This window comes from Bufo gargarizans, chromosome 9 (genome assembly GCF_014858855.1).
Source record: "Bufo gargarizans isolate SCDJY-AF-19 chromosome 9, ASM1485885v1, whole genome shotgun sequence".
In the NCBI taxonomy this organism is placed as follows: Eukaryota; Metazoa; Chordata; class Amphibia; order Anura; family Bufonidae; genus Bufo; species Bufo gargarizans.
In genome coordinates this window covers 152,238,299-152,252,830 of record NC_058088.1, presented here as the reverse complement: position 1 = coordinate 152,252,830, position 14,532 = coordinate 152,238,299, and the positions used below count along the sequence as shown (strand labels likewise).

The window sequence follows — 14,532 nt, the reverse complement described above, 5'->3', positions numbered from 1 at the left end:
AAGTGGAGGAGGAGGCGGAGTAGGAGAATTTGGGGTTGGAGCCACTAATGTAGGTGCTGGCCGAAACCCTGATGGAATTAGGGGTCGCAATCCTCGGCGTCGGTAACACCTGTGCCATCCCAGGGTATGACTCTCACCTGGCCTCCACAATGTTCACCCAGTGTGCCGTCAGGGAAATGTAGCATCCCTGGCCAAATGCACTTTTCCATGTGTCCGTGGTTAAGTGGACCCTCCCAGTAACTGAGTTTGTCAGGGCACGTGTGATGTTTCGGGACACATGTTGGTCTAAGGCTGGCACGGCACACCTTGAAAAAAAGTGGCGGCTGGGGACGGAATACCGCGGGACGGCCGCTGACATCAGGCTGCGGAAAGGCCTCAGTGTCCACAAGCCTAAATGGCAACATTTCCAGAGCCAATAATTTTCAAGGGTGCGCATTTAGTGCTATGACCTGTGGGTGGATGGCTGGGTATTTGCAATTGCATTCAAATCTCTGGGGTAAGGACATTTTGACACTGCGCTGGGACAGGGAAGTGGATGTGGTCGCTGATGGTGCTTGCAAAGGTCCAGGTGCAGGGCAGGAGGCATCCTTGCCTGCGCCTTCAACAGGCGATTGGCCAGCACGTACCATAGGGGAAGTGGAGGCAGTGGTGTGACCCGCAGACACAGATTGTGGACCCAGGAGTTCTTCTTATTACGGTGTTTGGATACCATGTGGCGGATCATGCTGGTGGTGGTGAGGTTGCTAGTGTTTATGTCCCGGCTCATTTTGGTGTGGCATAGGTTGCAAACTACTATTATTTTGTCGTCTGCACTTTCCTCAAAAAATCTCCATACTGCAGAACAACTACACCTTGGCAAGGGAGATTTACGCAAGGGGGTGCTCCGTGGAACAGTTGTGGGCCTGTTTGGTGTGGCCCGCCTTCTCCCTTTTGTCACCCCACTGCCTCTTCCAGCCTGTTGCGGTGCTGCAGATCCTTCCCCCTCTGTACTGCTGTCCTCGCTTGGCTTTCCACCTTCCCAGGTTGGGTCAGTGACCTCATCGTCCCCCATCTCCTCTTCCACTTCCTCACTCTGATCATCCTCTTGATTTTTTTTAACCTAACCACAACCTCAGTGATTGACAACTGTGTCTCATCCTCTCCATCAACCTCTTGAGACAGTAATTGTGGTTGACTCATTGGCAGCTGTGTCTCATTATCATCCACCTCATTAAACAGTAATTGCCATTCCCCACCGTCATGTTCTTGTGACTGTGGATGCTCAAGAGGTTGGGAATCAGGGCATAAGATCTCATGTCCCTCTTCAAGCGTGCTTGGCGAGAGGGCCAAATCAAGTAATGGCGATGAAAAGAGCTCCTCGGAAATTCCGAGTGTGGGATCACTTGTTTGGCCACACTCTTCATGGTGAGAGAAAGGAGCATCAGGGAGAGGATTCTGTTGACCAGACTCTTGGCTACTAAGACTTATATTTTTCTTATTTCTGGCCCTGACACACAGATATTGGACAGATGTCACAAGTCACTGCAGACACCCTCTATAGAAAAAGTTTTGAAAATTATGGAAAAAGTATACTAGTTTTCACTTATATTTTTCCTATCTCTGGCCCTGACACACAGAAGGTATTGGACAGATGTCACAAGTCACCGCAGACACCCTCTATAGAAAAAGTATTAAAAAGGCTGGGAAAAAAAATTATGGCTATATTATATTGCTGCCAGCCTGCCACCACAAACAATAGTCCTTATTAAAAGGACTTTTGGGTCTTTGAAATGTTTTTCTACTAAATAGATTGTGATCACACTCCCTACACTCTCTGTCCCTTTCTAAGCGCAGCTCTTCCTGACTACAAATGAGCCGAACATGCGTCACCGGGTGCTATATAGCACCCAATGACGTGTTCCGGCCAGCCAATCACTGTAATGCCAGTAGCCAACATGGCTACTGGCATTACAGTGAGGGCAGCACTTACCTGCATGTTAATTGGCTGCATAGCAGCCGTGAAACGTGCGGGGAGGAGACTCGAACATGGCTCTCGAGCACATGCGGTACTCGGCCGAGTACCGCTATGTGCCGAGCATAGCGATGCTCGAGCCGAACAGCAGTTCGGCTAAGCATGCTCGCTCAACACTAGTGAATGCCTAAATTTTGGGGCCTGTACTGACCGACAGTAAAATTTGTATCCAGTGGCCGCCTAATGTTCTTACAGCCACATCATCACAACTTCTTTTCTGTCAGGTGAATGTCAAATTTGTGGGGCTTGTACTGGCCTACAGTAACATTTGTATCCAATGACCGCCTAAAGTATCTCCAGCCACATCATCACAAATTATTTTCTGTCAGGTGAATGCCCAATTTTTGGAGCCTGTACTCCAGTGGCCTACAATAAAATTTGCATCCTAACTGCCTAATGTACCTCCAGACACATCATCACAAGTTCTTTTCTGTCAGGTGAATGCCTAATTTTTGGGGCCTGTACTGGCCTACAGTAAAATTTGTATCTAGTGACCGCCTAATGTACCTCCAGCAACATCATTACAATTTTATTTTATATCAGGTAAATGCCTAATTTTTGGGGCCTGTACTCCCGTGGCCTAAAATAACATCTTTCTAGGCTCCAGCAGGGCAGATTTTTGAAAGTTTCCCTTTAAGACGCATAAAAATGGCCTCTGACTAAAATACATATTTTTTGTGGGAATTTTTGCCAATGATTCCTTTCTGGTATGCCACTGTCCATGTTGTGGGACTATTTGTGCACTTCTAGTAAGTATTTGGTGGCTGCAAATATGACCTGAAGGTTTTTCAGGTTCGCCTGCCACTAAAGTCAATGGGGCCAGCCGTGTTTGCGAAAAGTCCCGGCCGATGTTCGTCCATCACTATCCTATAGAAAAATTAAGTATAGGTGCCCCTACTCCACCCAGTTTCCCAATATAAGTGCAACTATCAAGCCCCAGATTTGTGAAAATTTTACTTTTTTCTTTTAAGCAGAAGAAATTTTAATGAAAAAAAATAGTAAAACAAAAGTCTACCTCCTCTCACCCAATTTATCTGACACCTAGGAAGTGGAACAGGTGCTTCATAAATATGACACTCATTGTGACCACCGTATTTCTCAATGTATTCACACCAGACAACTGGCTTATCTTTTATTACAAAGCTGGCTGCTTGCACTAGGGCGAGCTCAGTGCATAGGAATTCACACATTTCGGTTATCTCGATATGTTAATAAGGGGCATTCAGCCTACATGGGATATTTGTTCTTTCACTCTGGTCACCCAAATTCCAAGATGCTCTGTACACTAGACTATAGGTCTTTAACATCACAGTCAACGGAAACAAATGCCACATGTTATTGGGTTGTACAGTAGAAGTAGCTAAAATGATTCCCCCACTCTCTGACACAACATTAGCTATAGCTGCAGCACGCAGACTTCCTGATCTGCCTTCTCTTTGCCTCTTTGCATACATTTGCACATAATGTTCATATTGACATTTAGTTAAAACATTCTGTGGAAAAATTTGAGTTGGAATCTGACAGGTTCTTAAGGGTAACACTTTGTGTCAGGGCAATTTTTATAGATGGGGAAAAAGCATGGGCATTTCCTACCACCCATAGCTGAACAGGTCATACAATAAGTAAGTACATGACAAATATACGTTTTTTGTACAGATGGGTTTGTACACATTAGAAGAAAAACTTAAGTTTGTTACCTCCAAGAGTGGCAGAGACTACAAGATGAGTCCCGTATTTCTTGATGATGGTCTCTATAATTTGTTGAGAACTTGGCCTCCGTCCAAGAAGTCTCAAACTTCGCTGGAATTCAGGCATCAAGGGCAGAATACTTTTAAGAGGGTCCTTACGGTCCACTGCCACGTTCCTCACCTTCCAGCGGGCAAACTCTCTTTAAAAGAATATACATTAAAAATGCGAGTGAGAAAATGCTTAATTTATAGGAATTCAATAAGATGTAAAAATAACAAGCAATCTGAACAGGTAGGTCTTTCAAATTAGTAATAAAAGTATGTTTCTAACTACTGTATATGAGACTCTTCTGTTGTAATTATTGTTGTAATTCTTGTTTTCAGACCATTATACAGATCTAATGTTAACTTCACACCTAAAGAGCATCTGTCAGCGTGATCAACCCTATTAACCAGGCACAGGGAACCTGTCACCAGTTTTATGGTGTCCTAACTAAGGGCAACATAAATAAGTGAAAGGGTCACTTTCTTTAATTGACCCAGTCAATCTGCCAACATCTTGTATTGAAAAGCTCCAGCTGATAATAATGAGTCATAAATATTCATGAGCTCCTGACTCTCCCCGCCCACCTGCTGCTGAATGACAGTTTGTTTCCATAGGAATCAGCAGCAGGTGGGCAGGGGAGTGGCTATAGCTGTTAATTAAATATACGCTGGACTCAATGACATCACGCTGGACTCAAATCAGCTCATTAGTATGCGGCATCTTTGTGTGTATATTATGAGGTAACCATCTGTCACACCAGTAAGTGAATACATCTAAGGTACTTTTTAGTAGTTAATAATTGTATATAATTAGTTCGATTATAATCAAATATCCACATGACAGGTTCCCTTTAAGCTATTTAACATTTTATATTTATCCAAATTACAAAATGTATTGGTAGCCATACCTCTTGGAGCACAGTTACTGCTATGCCCCTTGGTGCTCTGTGTACTTTCCCTCGCCTTTGATTGACAGGGATAGACATCTTGTCTAGCCCTGTCTGTGGTGCCTGCATTGTGGTTAATTTAGTCATTGGTGGTCCAGAGTTAATATGGCGTAAAAACAGTTGTTGGTGTCAGTGTGTTTTAGAAAAATCATGCATTCCCCTAGAAATGCATGATTTAAATATTATGCTGTGGCCAATATGTGGAGGCCTGTTCTCATTAGTGGCAGCGGAGCCTCTGGAGAAGGGAGCGAGCACAATAGGGGGAGAAGGGACTACTTACTGTCCTTTCCATCCTCCCAGAAGCTGCTCTCCTCCATTGTCTGTGAAGCCACCTGCCATGTCAGTTCATCTGAAAGTAGAGGCTCCACAGCTTCAAAGTCAGAGTTTGTGTTGTACTTTATGCCTCATTTATCACATGTCTCAGGTTGCTTGATAAATAATTATCTTATCCTAAAAATCAAAAACACTTGTCTAGAAAGGTTACTCCAGTTTCCCTCCTACTGGAGTGAGATTGCAACTTTGAGAGTGAAACCTATTAACAGAGCTAACCAAGGTGAAACGCACGTTGAGTTGTTAGTGCTTTGGGCTGTATACACTTGTAACAGCCGTTTCACAGGGTATGTCTATATAATGTTTGATCTTGAATCCTGATGTGTTTGAATATCTTTATATAGGGTGTTCAATAAATTGTCTACCTCAGCATGTTCTGTCAGTCTAAGGCTACTTTCACAGTAGCGTTTTCAATTCGTCTATTGAGATCCGTCATAGGATCTCAAGAGAGGATGAAAATGCTTTAGTTTTGTCCCCATTCATTGTCAATGTGGACAAAACTGAACCTAACAAAACGGAATGCACCAAAATGCATTCCGTTCCATTTGGTTGCGCTCCCATCGCGGACAGAATAACGCTGCAAGCATCGTTTTTCTGTCCACGATGTGGTGCAGAGTGAGATGGATCCGTCCTGACACACGATGTAAGTCAATGGGGATGGATCAGTTTTCTCTGACACAATAGAAAACTGATCCACCCCCATTGACTTTCAATGGTGTTCATGACAGATCCGTCATGGCTATATAACACATAATAAAACCGGATCCGTTCATGACCGATGCATGCAGTTGTATTATTGTAATGGAAGCATTTTTGCAGATCCATGATGGATCCGCAAAAAGTGTTAGTGTGAAAGTAGCCTTAGGCCTCATGCACATGACCATTGTGTGTTTTGCGGTCCACAAATTGCGGATCCGCAAAACACGGATGGCGTCCGTGTGTGTTCCGAAATTTCCTGAACGGCGTGGACAGCCATTAATATAATTGCCTATTCTTGTCCGCAAAACGGACAAGAATAGGAAAGGTTTTTTTTTTTTTTTGCGAACCACGGAACGGAGCAATGGATGCGGACAGAACACGGAGTGCTGTCCTCATCTTTTGCGGCCCTATTGAAGTGAATTGGTCCACATCCAAGCTGCAAATACTGCGGCTCGGATGCGAACCAAAACAACGGTCGTGTGCATGAGGCCTTAGAGAGCTGGGCTTGTCTGTGTAGGTTGAGACATGACTGGACATGCAACACACACAGTAGCAGTTTAGTCTGATGAAAGCACTGGAAGTGTCAGGATGGCAAGTGCAGGTCTACAAAGAAAGTCAGGGATTTGGAGCTTTGTTATGTGATCAAATTCCTTACAAAGGAAGAAAAGAAGCCTAAAGAAATCCATGAAAGGATAACTGCTGTAAATGGTGAAGATGCACCTTCCTACTACCAAATAAAGTTTTGGGCCAAGCAGTTTAAATGGAGTAGGGAATACATTGATGATGAGCCCTGTTGAGGGTGACCTGTTGAAGCATCTTCTGAGGAAATATGCCATAAAGTCCATGCAATGGAAGCATAAGTGGTCACCAACTCCAGACATTTTTTGTGCAACAATCAGCTGGAAAGATCATGGCAACATTTTTTTGTGAATCAGAAGGCGCTTTATTACTAGAATTCATGTCACACAATACAACAATTGCTGAAGACACCTATGCTTCAACAATGAGGGCATTATGTGAGGCAATTAAAGAGAAACGCTTGAAAGTCAAAAAATTCTAAATATTGTTACCCTTTTGCTCATCAGTGTAAATGCCATAAAAACTATAGTAGAACATCCATTTTTTTGGTCACCTCACCTCCCAAAAAAACTAATATCAAGCGATTTTAAAAGTCATACGTACACCAAAATGGTATCAATCAAAACCGTCACCTCATCCAGCAAAAAACGAGTTCCCACACCAGACCATCGCCAGAACAATAAAAAAAATATGTATCTCAGAAAATGACAACAGAAAGACATTTTTGTTTCAAATGGTTTTACTTAAAAAAATAAAATAGATATATTAGGTATTGTGGTACAAGCATAATACAGTATCAAGCAATCAAAAAGTTTTATGTTCCTCAAAATGGTACCAATAAAATGTCAGCTCATCCAGCAATAAATGAGCCCTCAGAGCAGACCATCAACAGAAAAACAAAAAAAATGGCTTTCAGAAAATGGCGTTTTAGATGCCGGTCTTAATAAAGCCCTGTACTGGCAGAACCTCTACATAACTTTGGTGAATCCCCTGCGGCTTTTAAATGTAAGACAGCTTCCTAGCTGTGCTACATTTAGACAATTTTCTATGCCTAAAAAAGGTGCAGAGAATTATGAATGAGATCCCTTACCTTACCCACGCCATGCCCATTTTTTTTAAGACCTGGAGTGAGCAGGAAAAAGGCGCAGATTGTGGCACAAAGGACCTTTGCACCGCAATCTGCACCAGAAATATGCCTATTTTAGGTGGCTTTCTGTTCAAAAAATTATCCCCTTGGTCTTTGCCTCAACAATATTAAAATTATTGATAATGGTTTTTAATAAAACTGTATGCAAAAAACATTAATTTTTTTGTAATGGGAGTCAATAGCAGCATATTGGCATACAGCTGCATATGTTAAATGTGATGTAGGCCGTTTCAAACAGTACCAATAAAAAGTGTGAATGTAGACCAACATACACCTTCCATGGATTGGTCACTTGTTACTAATGTGAAGACAGGAAATGCACACAGTGAAGCAAGAAAGTAAATTTCTCTTATGTTTAACCCTTTCAGGACCGGATTTTTTTATTTTGTTTTTGCATTTTCGTTTTGCACTCCCTGCCCTCCCAAAGCCATAACTTTTTTATTTATCTGTTCACATAGCCATAGGAGGGCTTGATTTGTGCAGGACAAGTTTTACTTTCCAATGCCACCATTTAATATTGCATATGATGTAGTGGGAAGCGGGAAAAAGTTACAAATGGGGTGAAATGACAAAAAAAAGCAATTCCACCACAGTTTTAATTTACGACGTTCGATGTATGATAAAACTGACTGGTTACTTTTATTCTACAGGTCAGTACGAATCTGGCAATACCTTATATGTATAGTTTTTTAGCGTTTTGATAGTGATAAAAAATTAAAAAGTGCGAAAAAATCTGTTTTCTTTTTTGTCACCATATTTTGACCCCTATAACTTTTTTGTAATTATGTATATGGAGCTGATTGGGGGGCTCATTTTTTTGCGGGTTGATCTGAACTTTTCATTGATACCATTCTGGGGTGTAAATGACTTTTTGATCACTTTTTATTATTTTTTTTTTAGAGAATGAAGCGACCAAAAACAGCAAATCTGCCATTTGGAATTTTTTTTTTTCCATTTTGATGTTTGCTGTATGGGGAATATATTTTAATATTTTTATACTATGGGTGTTTTCGCATATTGCGACACCCATGATGTGTATTTCTATTTATTTTAGTTCTTTTATTTTTATTTTGGGAAAAAGGGGGGTGGTTTGAATTTTATTTTATTTTTTATTATTTTTTAAAAAACTTTTATTTATTTATTTTAAACTTTTTTTATAGTTCCCATAGGGAATTATAACATGCAATCATTAGATTGCTATTCTCGTAGACTCCAATGCACAAGCATTGCAGTCTATGAGAAAATCACTTGTTTCCTATGCAGCCCTATTACAGGCAAGGGCTTTATAGGAAATACTATGCAGCAGCCTCCTGGCATTAACAAAGACAGGCGCTGCTGCACACATGCTACAGCTTCACCAATCGCCGCACAGGGGAGCCAGAGCGCCACCGGAAGCAAGCATTTCCGGTGTTTCACGCGCTCAGATGCCGTGGTCAGGATTGACCACGGCATCTAAGGGGGTTAAATGTCTGTGATCGGCATTACTGCCAGTTGAGGACATGAGCCACGGGTGTCTGCGCCATCTTTAAAGACCCGACCAGCGCCGTACATGACCTTGGTATGTTTATCTGAATTGTACACTTGTTGCCATTTCATACTGCTTTGTTTTGTGTTATTAAATGTTTCCATGGTAATCTTTCTCATGACTATTGGAGAACAAAAGCTGCGTAATATCTGTGGAGGCTGCATTAATCCTCCTGTGTATTTGTGACAAGTTAATCCTTTGTACTTTGCAAATTCAACTGTACTGTTTTTCTGATTTTTTCCCAGTTATTTTTATATTTTCACAGTTCTAGCTGGCCCCTATATATGATTTTTAGTGTTTTTATGTCATATAGAGGTAAAGTCATATAACTAGTAGTCTGTGTATACTGTAAGCACTTGTTTTTCACTGCCACTGCAGAATTTATGACTTTAACACAGAGAATCTATGCATGGCTCTATATTCAAATTTCATATATTAAATATGATACAATATATTTCATAACTGACACGAGCAGGGTTTGCCATTAGATAAATAAAATAGAAGGAAATGTTTCAAGCCTTGTGTTATAGAATTCTGGCTAGTTTCAAAAAATATAGGGCTTTGTAACATTTAGGATTATTATTTGAGCAAAACATTTGAGACATTTTGCATTTTTATTCACAGTTTGCCTGTTGAGCTGATTTAAGCCAGATTTAGTAACTGCAATTTTTTCAGGAGTCACAAAAATTGTCCCAATCTGGAGTAACATTTCAAGACAGAAGTGGTAAGATGCACCAAATTTATCAAACATCATGCAACATTTGATAAATCTCGCTCTCATCAATGTAGACTTCTGCAAATTGGGCTTTAAAAATTATCCTCATAATAAAAGTTTCTCCCTGTACCCAATTCTTTCTACTGGCTATTTGCATTTCTTCTATTTTCAAATGTATCATGTAGTTGACATGAAAAGGGTATGTATTCTTCATGCACTCTACTAGTAGGTCCCATTTTCGTTATGCCTCTTGGTTGACCCACACTGTCATTCCTAAGATCTGATTTTACCAGAAAGCCACCACTAAGCAGATGCATGGATTAAGTAGATTAAACTATACTGTATATATATGGGGTTGACAATGACAAAGCTTCCCAAGCTCCAAAAGGTCCAACTTGCATTTATTTAGTCCAACAATACAGACGGTGGCATCAAAGTTATGTTGTGACTTTGGAGCACAACTAATCAACAAAACAAAAAAACTTGCCCATTGTGAAGAATACCCTACCCCGACTGCCGTGAAATACATAGGGCCATTTCTGTGTCCCCCCGTCACGGCCCTTCTTGTGGCAAGTGGTAAAGTGATACTGCTGGAGAGCGAGGCTCCAGCATAGCAATCTCCCATTCATTCCTTAGGCCTCATGCACACGACAGTTTTTTTTCACGGCCCGCAAAAACTGGGTCCGTGGGTCCGTGATCCGTGACCGTTTTTTCGTCCGTGGGTCTTCCTTGATTTTTGGAGGATCCACGGACATGAAAAAAAAGTCGTTTTGGCGTCCGCCTGGCCGTGCGGAGCCAAACGGATCCGTCCTGAATTACAATGCAAGTCAATAGGGACGGATCCGTTTGAAGTTGACACAATATGGTGCCATTTCAAACGGATCCGTCCCCATTGACTTTCAATGTAAAGTCTGGAGTTCTGTTATACCATCGGATTGGAGTTTTCTCCAATCCGATGGTATATTTTAACTTGTAGCGTCCCCATCACCATGGGAACGCCTCTATGTTAGAATATACTGTCGGATATGAGCTACATCGTGAAACTCATTTCCGACAGTATATTCTAACACAGAGGCGTTCCCATGGTGATGGAGACGCTTCAGGTTAGAATATACAAAAAAACTGTGTACATGACTGCCCCCTGCTGCCTGGCAGGTGCTGCCAGGCAGCAGGGGGCAGACCCCCCCCCCCTGTTTTTAACTCATTGGTGGCCAGTGGGCCCCCCCTCCCCTGTTGTTAACTCGTTGGTGGCCAGTGTGCGCACCCCCCTCCCTCCCTCTATTGTTTTAATACATTGGGGCCAGTGTGCGCGCGCCCCCCAACCCCCCCTCTATTATTTTAATACATTGGGGCCAGTGTGCGCGCGCCCCCACAACCCCCCCCCCTCCCTCCCTCTATTGTTTTAATACATTGGGGCCAGTGTGCGCGCGCCCCCCCAACCCCCCCTCCCTCCCTCTCTCTATTGTTTTAATACATTGGGGCCAGTGTGCGCACCCCCCCAACCCCCCCCCCCCTCCCTCCCTCTATTGTAATCATCATCGGTGGCAGCGGAGTAGAAGATTTTCATACTTACCTGCTTCTTGCTGCTGCGATGTCTGCGTCCGGCCGGGAGCTCCTCCTACTGGTAAGTGACAGCAATGCGCCGCACAGACCTGTCACTTACCAGTAGGAGGAGCTCCCGGCCGGACGCAGACATCGCAGCAGCAAGAAGCAGGTAAGTATGAAAATCTTCTACTCCGCTGCCACCGATGATGATTACAATAGAGGGAGGGAGGGGGGGTTGGGGGTTGGGGGGGTGCGCACACTGGCCCCAATGTATTAAAACAATAGAGGGAGGGAGGGGGGGTTGGGGGGGCGCGCGCACACTGGCCCCAATGTATTAAAACAATAGAGGGAGGGAGGGGGGGTTGGGGGGGCGCGCGCACACTGGCCCCAATGTATTAAAACAATAGAGGGAGGGAGGGGGGGGTTGGGGGGGGGGGCGCGCACACTGGCCCCAATGTATTAAAACAATAGAGGGAGGGAGGGAGGGGGGTGCGCACACTGGCCACCAACGAGTTAACAACAGGGGAGGGGGGGGGCCGCACAATGATATTCAAACTGGGGAGGGGGGGGGGGGGTCTGCCCCCTGCTGCCTGGCAGCCCTGATCTCTTACAGGGGGATATGATGGGGTTAATTGTACTATCATATCCCCCTGTAAGAGATCGGGTGCTGCCAGGCAGCAGGGGGCAGTCTTGTACAAAGTTTGCAGTGTATTCTAACTAGAAGCGTCCCCATCACCATGGGAACGCTTCTGTGTTAGAATATACTGTCGGAAATGAGTTTTCACGAAGTGAAAACTTAGATCAGAAAAAGCTTTTATGCAGACGGATCTTCGGATCCGTCTGTATGAAACTAAAACCTACGGCCACGGATCACGGACACGGATGCCAATCTTGTGTGCATCCGTGTTCTTTCACGGACCCATTGACTTGAATGGGCCCGTGAACCGTTGGCCGTGAAAAAAATAGGACAGGTCATATTTTTTTCACGGCCAGGAAACACGGCTCACGGATGCGGCTGCCAAACGGTGCATTTTCCGATTTTTCCACGGACCCATTGAAAGTCAATGGGTCCGTGAAAAAAAACGGAAAACGGCACAACGGCCACGGATGCACACAACGGTCGTGTGCATGAGGCCTTACACTGTGTTTAACCAGCTGAGGGGGTTGTGGTCGGTCTCCACAGTGAAGCGGCACCCATACAAGTGCGGCTGCAACCGCACTCCTTCTCCATCGTGGAGTAGGCCACCTCCCTCGGCAGGAGCTTCCGACTCAGGTAAAAAACGGGGTGCTTCTGGCCCGTAGTGTCGACCTGGCTGAGCACGGCACTGAGGCCAAAATCACTGGCGTCGGTCTGTACTATAAACGAGGTATACTCAATTGGCTAACTGTAGATATGGTCCAAGAGAAGTTAAATAGGGTAAATGTGAACAAGGCTCTGGGTCCAGATGGATTACACCCAAGAGTGCAAAATATCTGCAATATAATTTTTGCGTACGCGCATGCGCAAATGCGCTATACAGTACCCAAATGCACTATGGCAGGGCTGGCCAACCTGCGGCTCTCCAGCTGTTGTAAAACTAAAATTCCCACCATGTCCTGCTGTAGGCTGATAGTTGTAAGCAGTCTAAGCATGCTGGGAGTTGTAGTTTTGCAACAGCTGGAGAGGCGCAGGTTGGCCAGCCCTGCACTATGGTATAACACCCTGCTTCAATCTATAAAATGTAACCTTTAATAATTTTACTATGAGGGCCCATTCACACGTCCGTAAGTGTTTTCCGGATCCGCAAAACACGGACACCGGCAATGTGCATTCCGCAATTTGTGGACCGCTCATCGCCGGCACTATAATAGAAAATGCCTAATCTTGTCTGCAATTGTGGACAAGAATAGGACATGTTCTATTCTTTTGCGGAAATGGAAGCACAAATGTAGAAGTGCGGATCTGCAAATGCGGATGCGGACAGCACATTCCGGACCCATCGAAAATTAATGGGTCTGCACCGATTCCGCAAAATTGCAGAACGGATGCGGACCCATTTTGCGAACGTGTGAATGGAAAAGATATCCCTCAAAATAAAAATAAATTAAATTATTAAAGTTAAGCAAAAAGCATAGATGTGGTAGGCAATAACAAGTACTCAGCGGCACAAAATCAGGTGCTCGGCGGCACCAATTCAGAAACCATATGTCCTACAACAATCCAGGGGGTTCCAGTGCACATCGATAAATCCAGGAGGGAAAGCAAAAAAACATAAATCCATGGGCTAGATGATGATGTGGTATTGAAGGACAGGGTGGGCAAAGAACTGTTCCTGATATTGCCCTACAGGGGGGTGCTATTCTGGCCCTGATAGCCTAACCACGGACCTGATAAGAGCGACCCTGTCCGGAACCTTACCCTATATAAAAATGGCCCTAGTAAGCCCCTAGCCCCTAGGCCCCTGACTTCCAGGTGATCACTCTCACTATATAGATCTATGTGTTTTTGACTCATTATAACAGTATATTATAAGTATATTGCACCCCTCTGTGTATCACACATATCGATAACACACCTACACTAGTGCTTAAAATGACTTTTGTGGCCCTATTAGCTAGCATTTGGTGTCCCTAACAGTCTGTCCCTGCTCCACACAGCAACCTCTCCCTACACTGGCAAAACACTGAATGTAAAATGGCGGCCAGATCAGGTTTATTTATAAGGTAGGGGGTATGTTCATGTGCTGAAATGTCTCAATTGGCTGTCCTGTACCACCTGATAGATGTGTCATGGGTCAAAGTTCTTCACAATACAAAAGAATATGGTGGGCGCAAATTTCTCCATATGTTCGCATATCGCGAATCGCGAACATGCAAAGTTCGCCACGAAATGACCGCCGGGCGAACCGCAAGGCCATCTCTACTGCACAATTAATAAACTAGGTCATTAAGTTCTATTCTGTGCAGATGCCTTATCATAGGTTCAGGCATGATGTATAGGATTAGGGACATGACCAGTGGTGACTAGAGTTGAGCGGACACCTGGATGTTCGGGTTCAACAGGTTCGGCCGAACTTCACAAAAAGTTCGAGTTCGGGAACCGAACTTGACCTCGAACCCCATTGAAGTCAATGGGGACCTGAACTTTTGAGCACTAAAATGGCTGTAAAAATGTCATGGAAAGGGCTAGAGGGCTGCAAATGTCGTCAAAATGTGGTTAAGAGCACGGCAAGTGCTCTGCAAACAAAAGTGGATAGGGAAATGACTTTAAATTACATAAAATATGTAAAAACAAAAAAATCTTGATCTAGGAGGACGAGGT

The 14,532-nt window shown here is 43.8% G+C and overlaps 1 protein-coding gene across 1 annotated transcript in view; it reads right to left on the bottom strand.

Moving 5' to 3' along the window:
- Positions 1–14,532, bottom strand: part of BRINP1 (BMP/retinoic acid inducible neural specific 1) — a 271,211-nt gene that overhangs the window by 179,447 nt on the left and 77,232 nt on the right. The window contains exon 2 of the mRNA XM_044268412.1: positions 3,709–3,899. Within this exon, the coding sequence (XP_044124347.1) occupies positions 3,709–3,899 (191 nt within the window). The remainder of the gene's footprint in view (positions 1–3,708; positions 3,900–14,532) is intronic.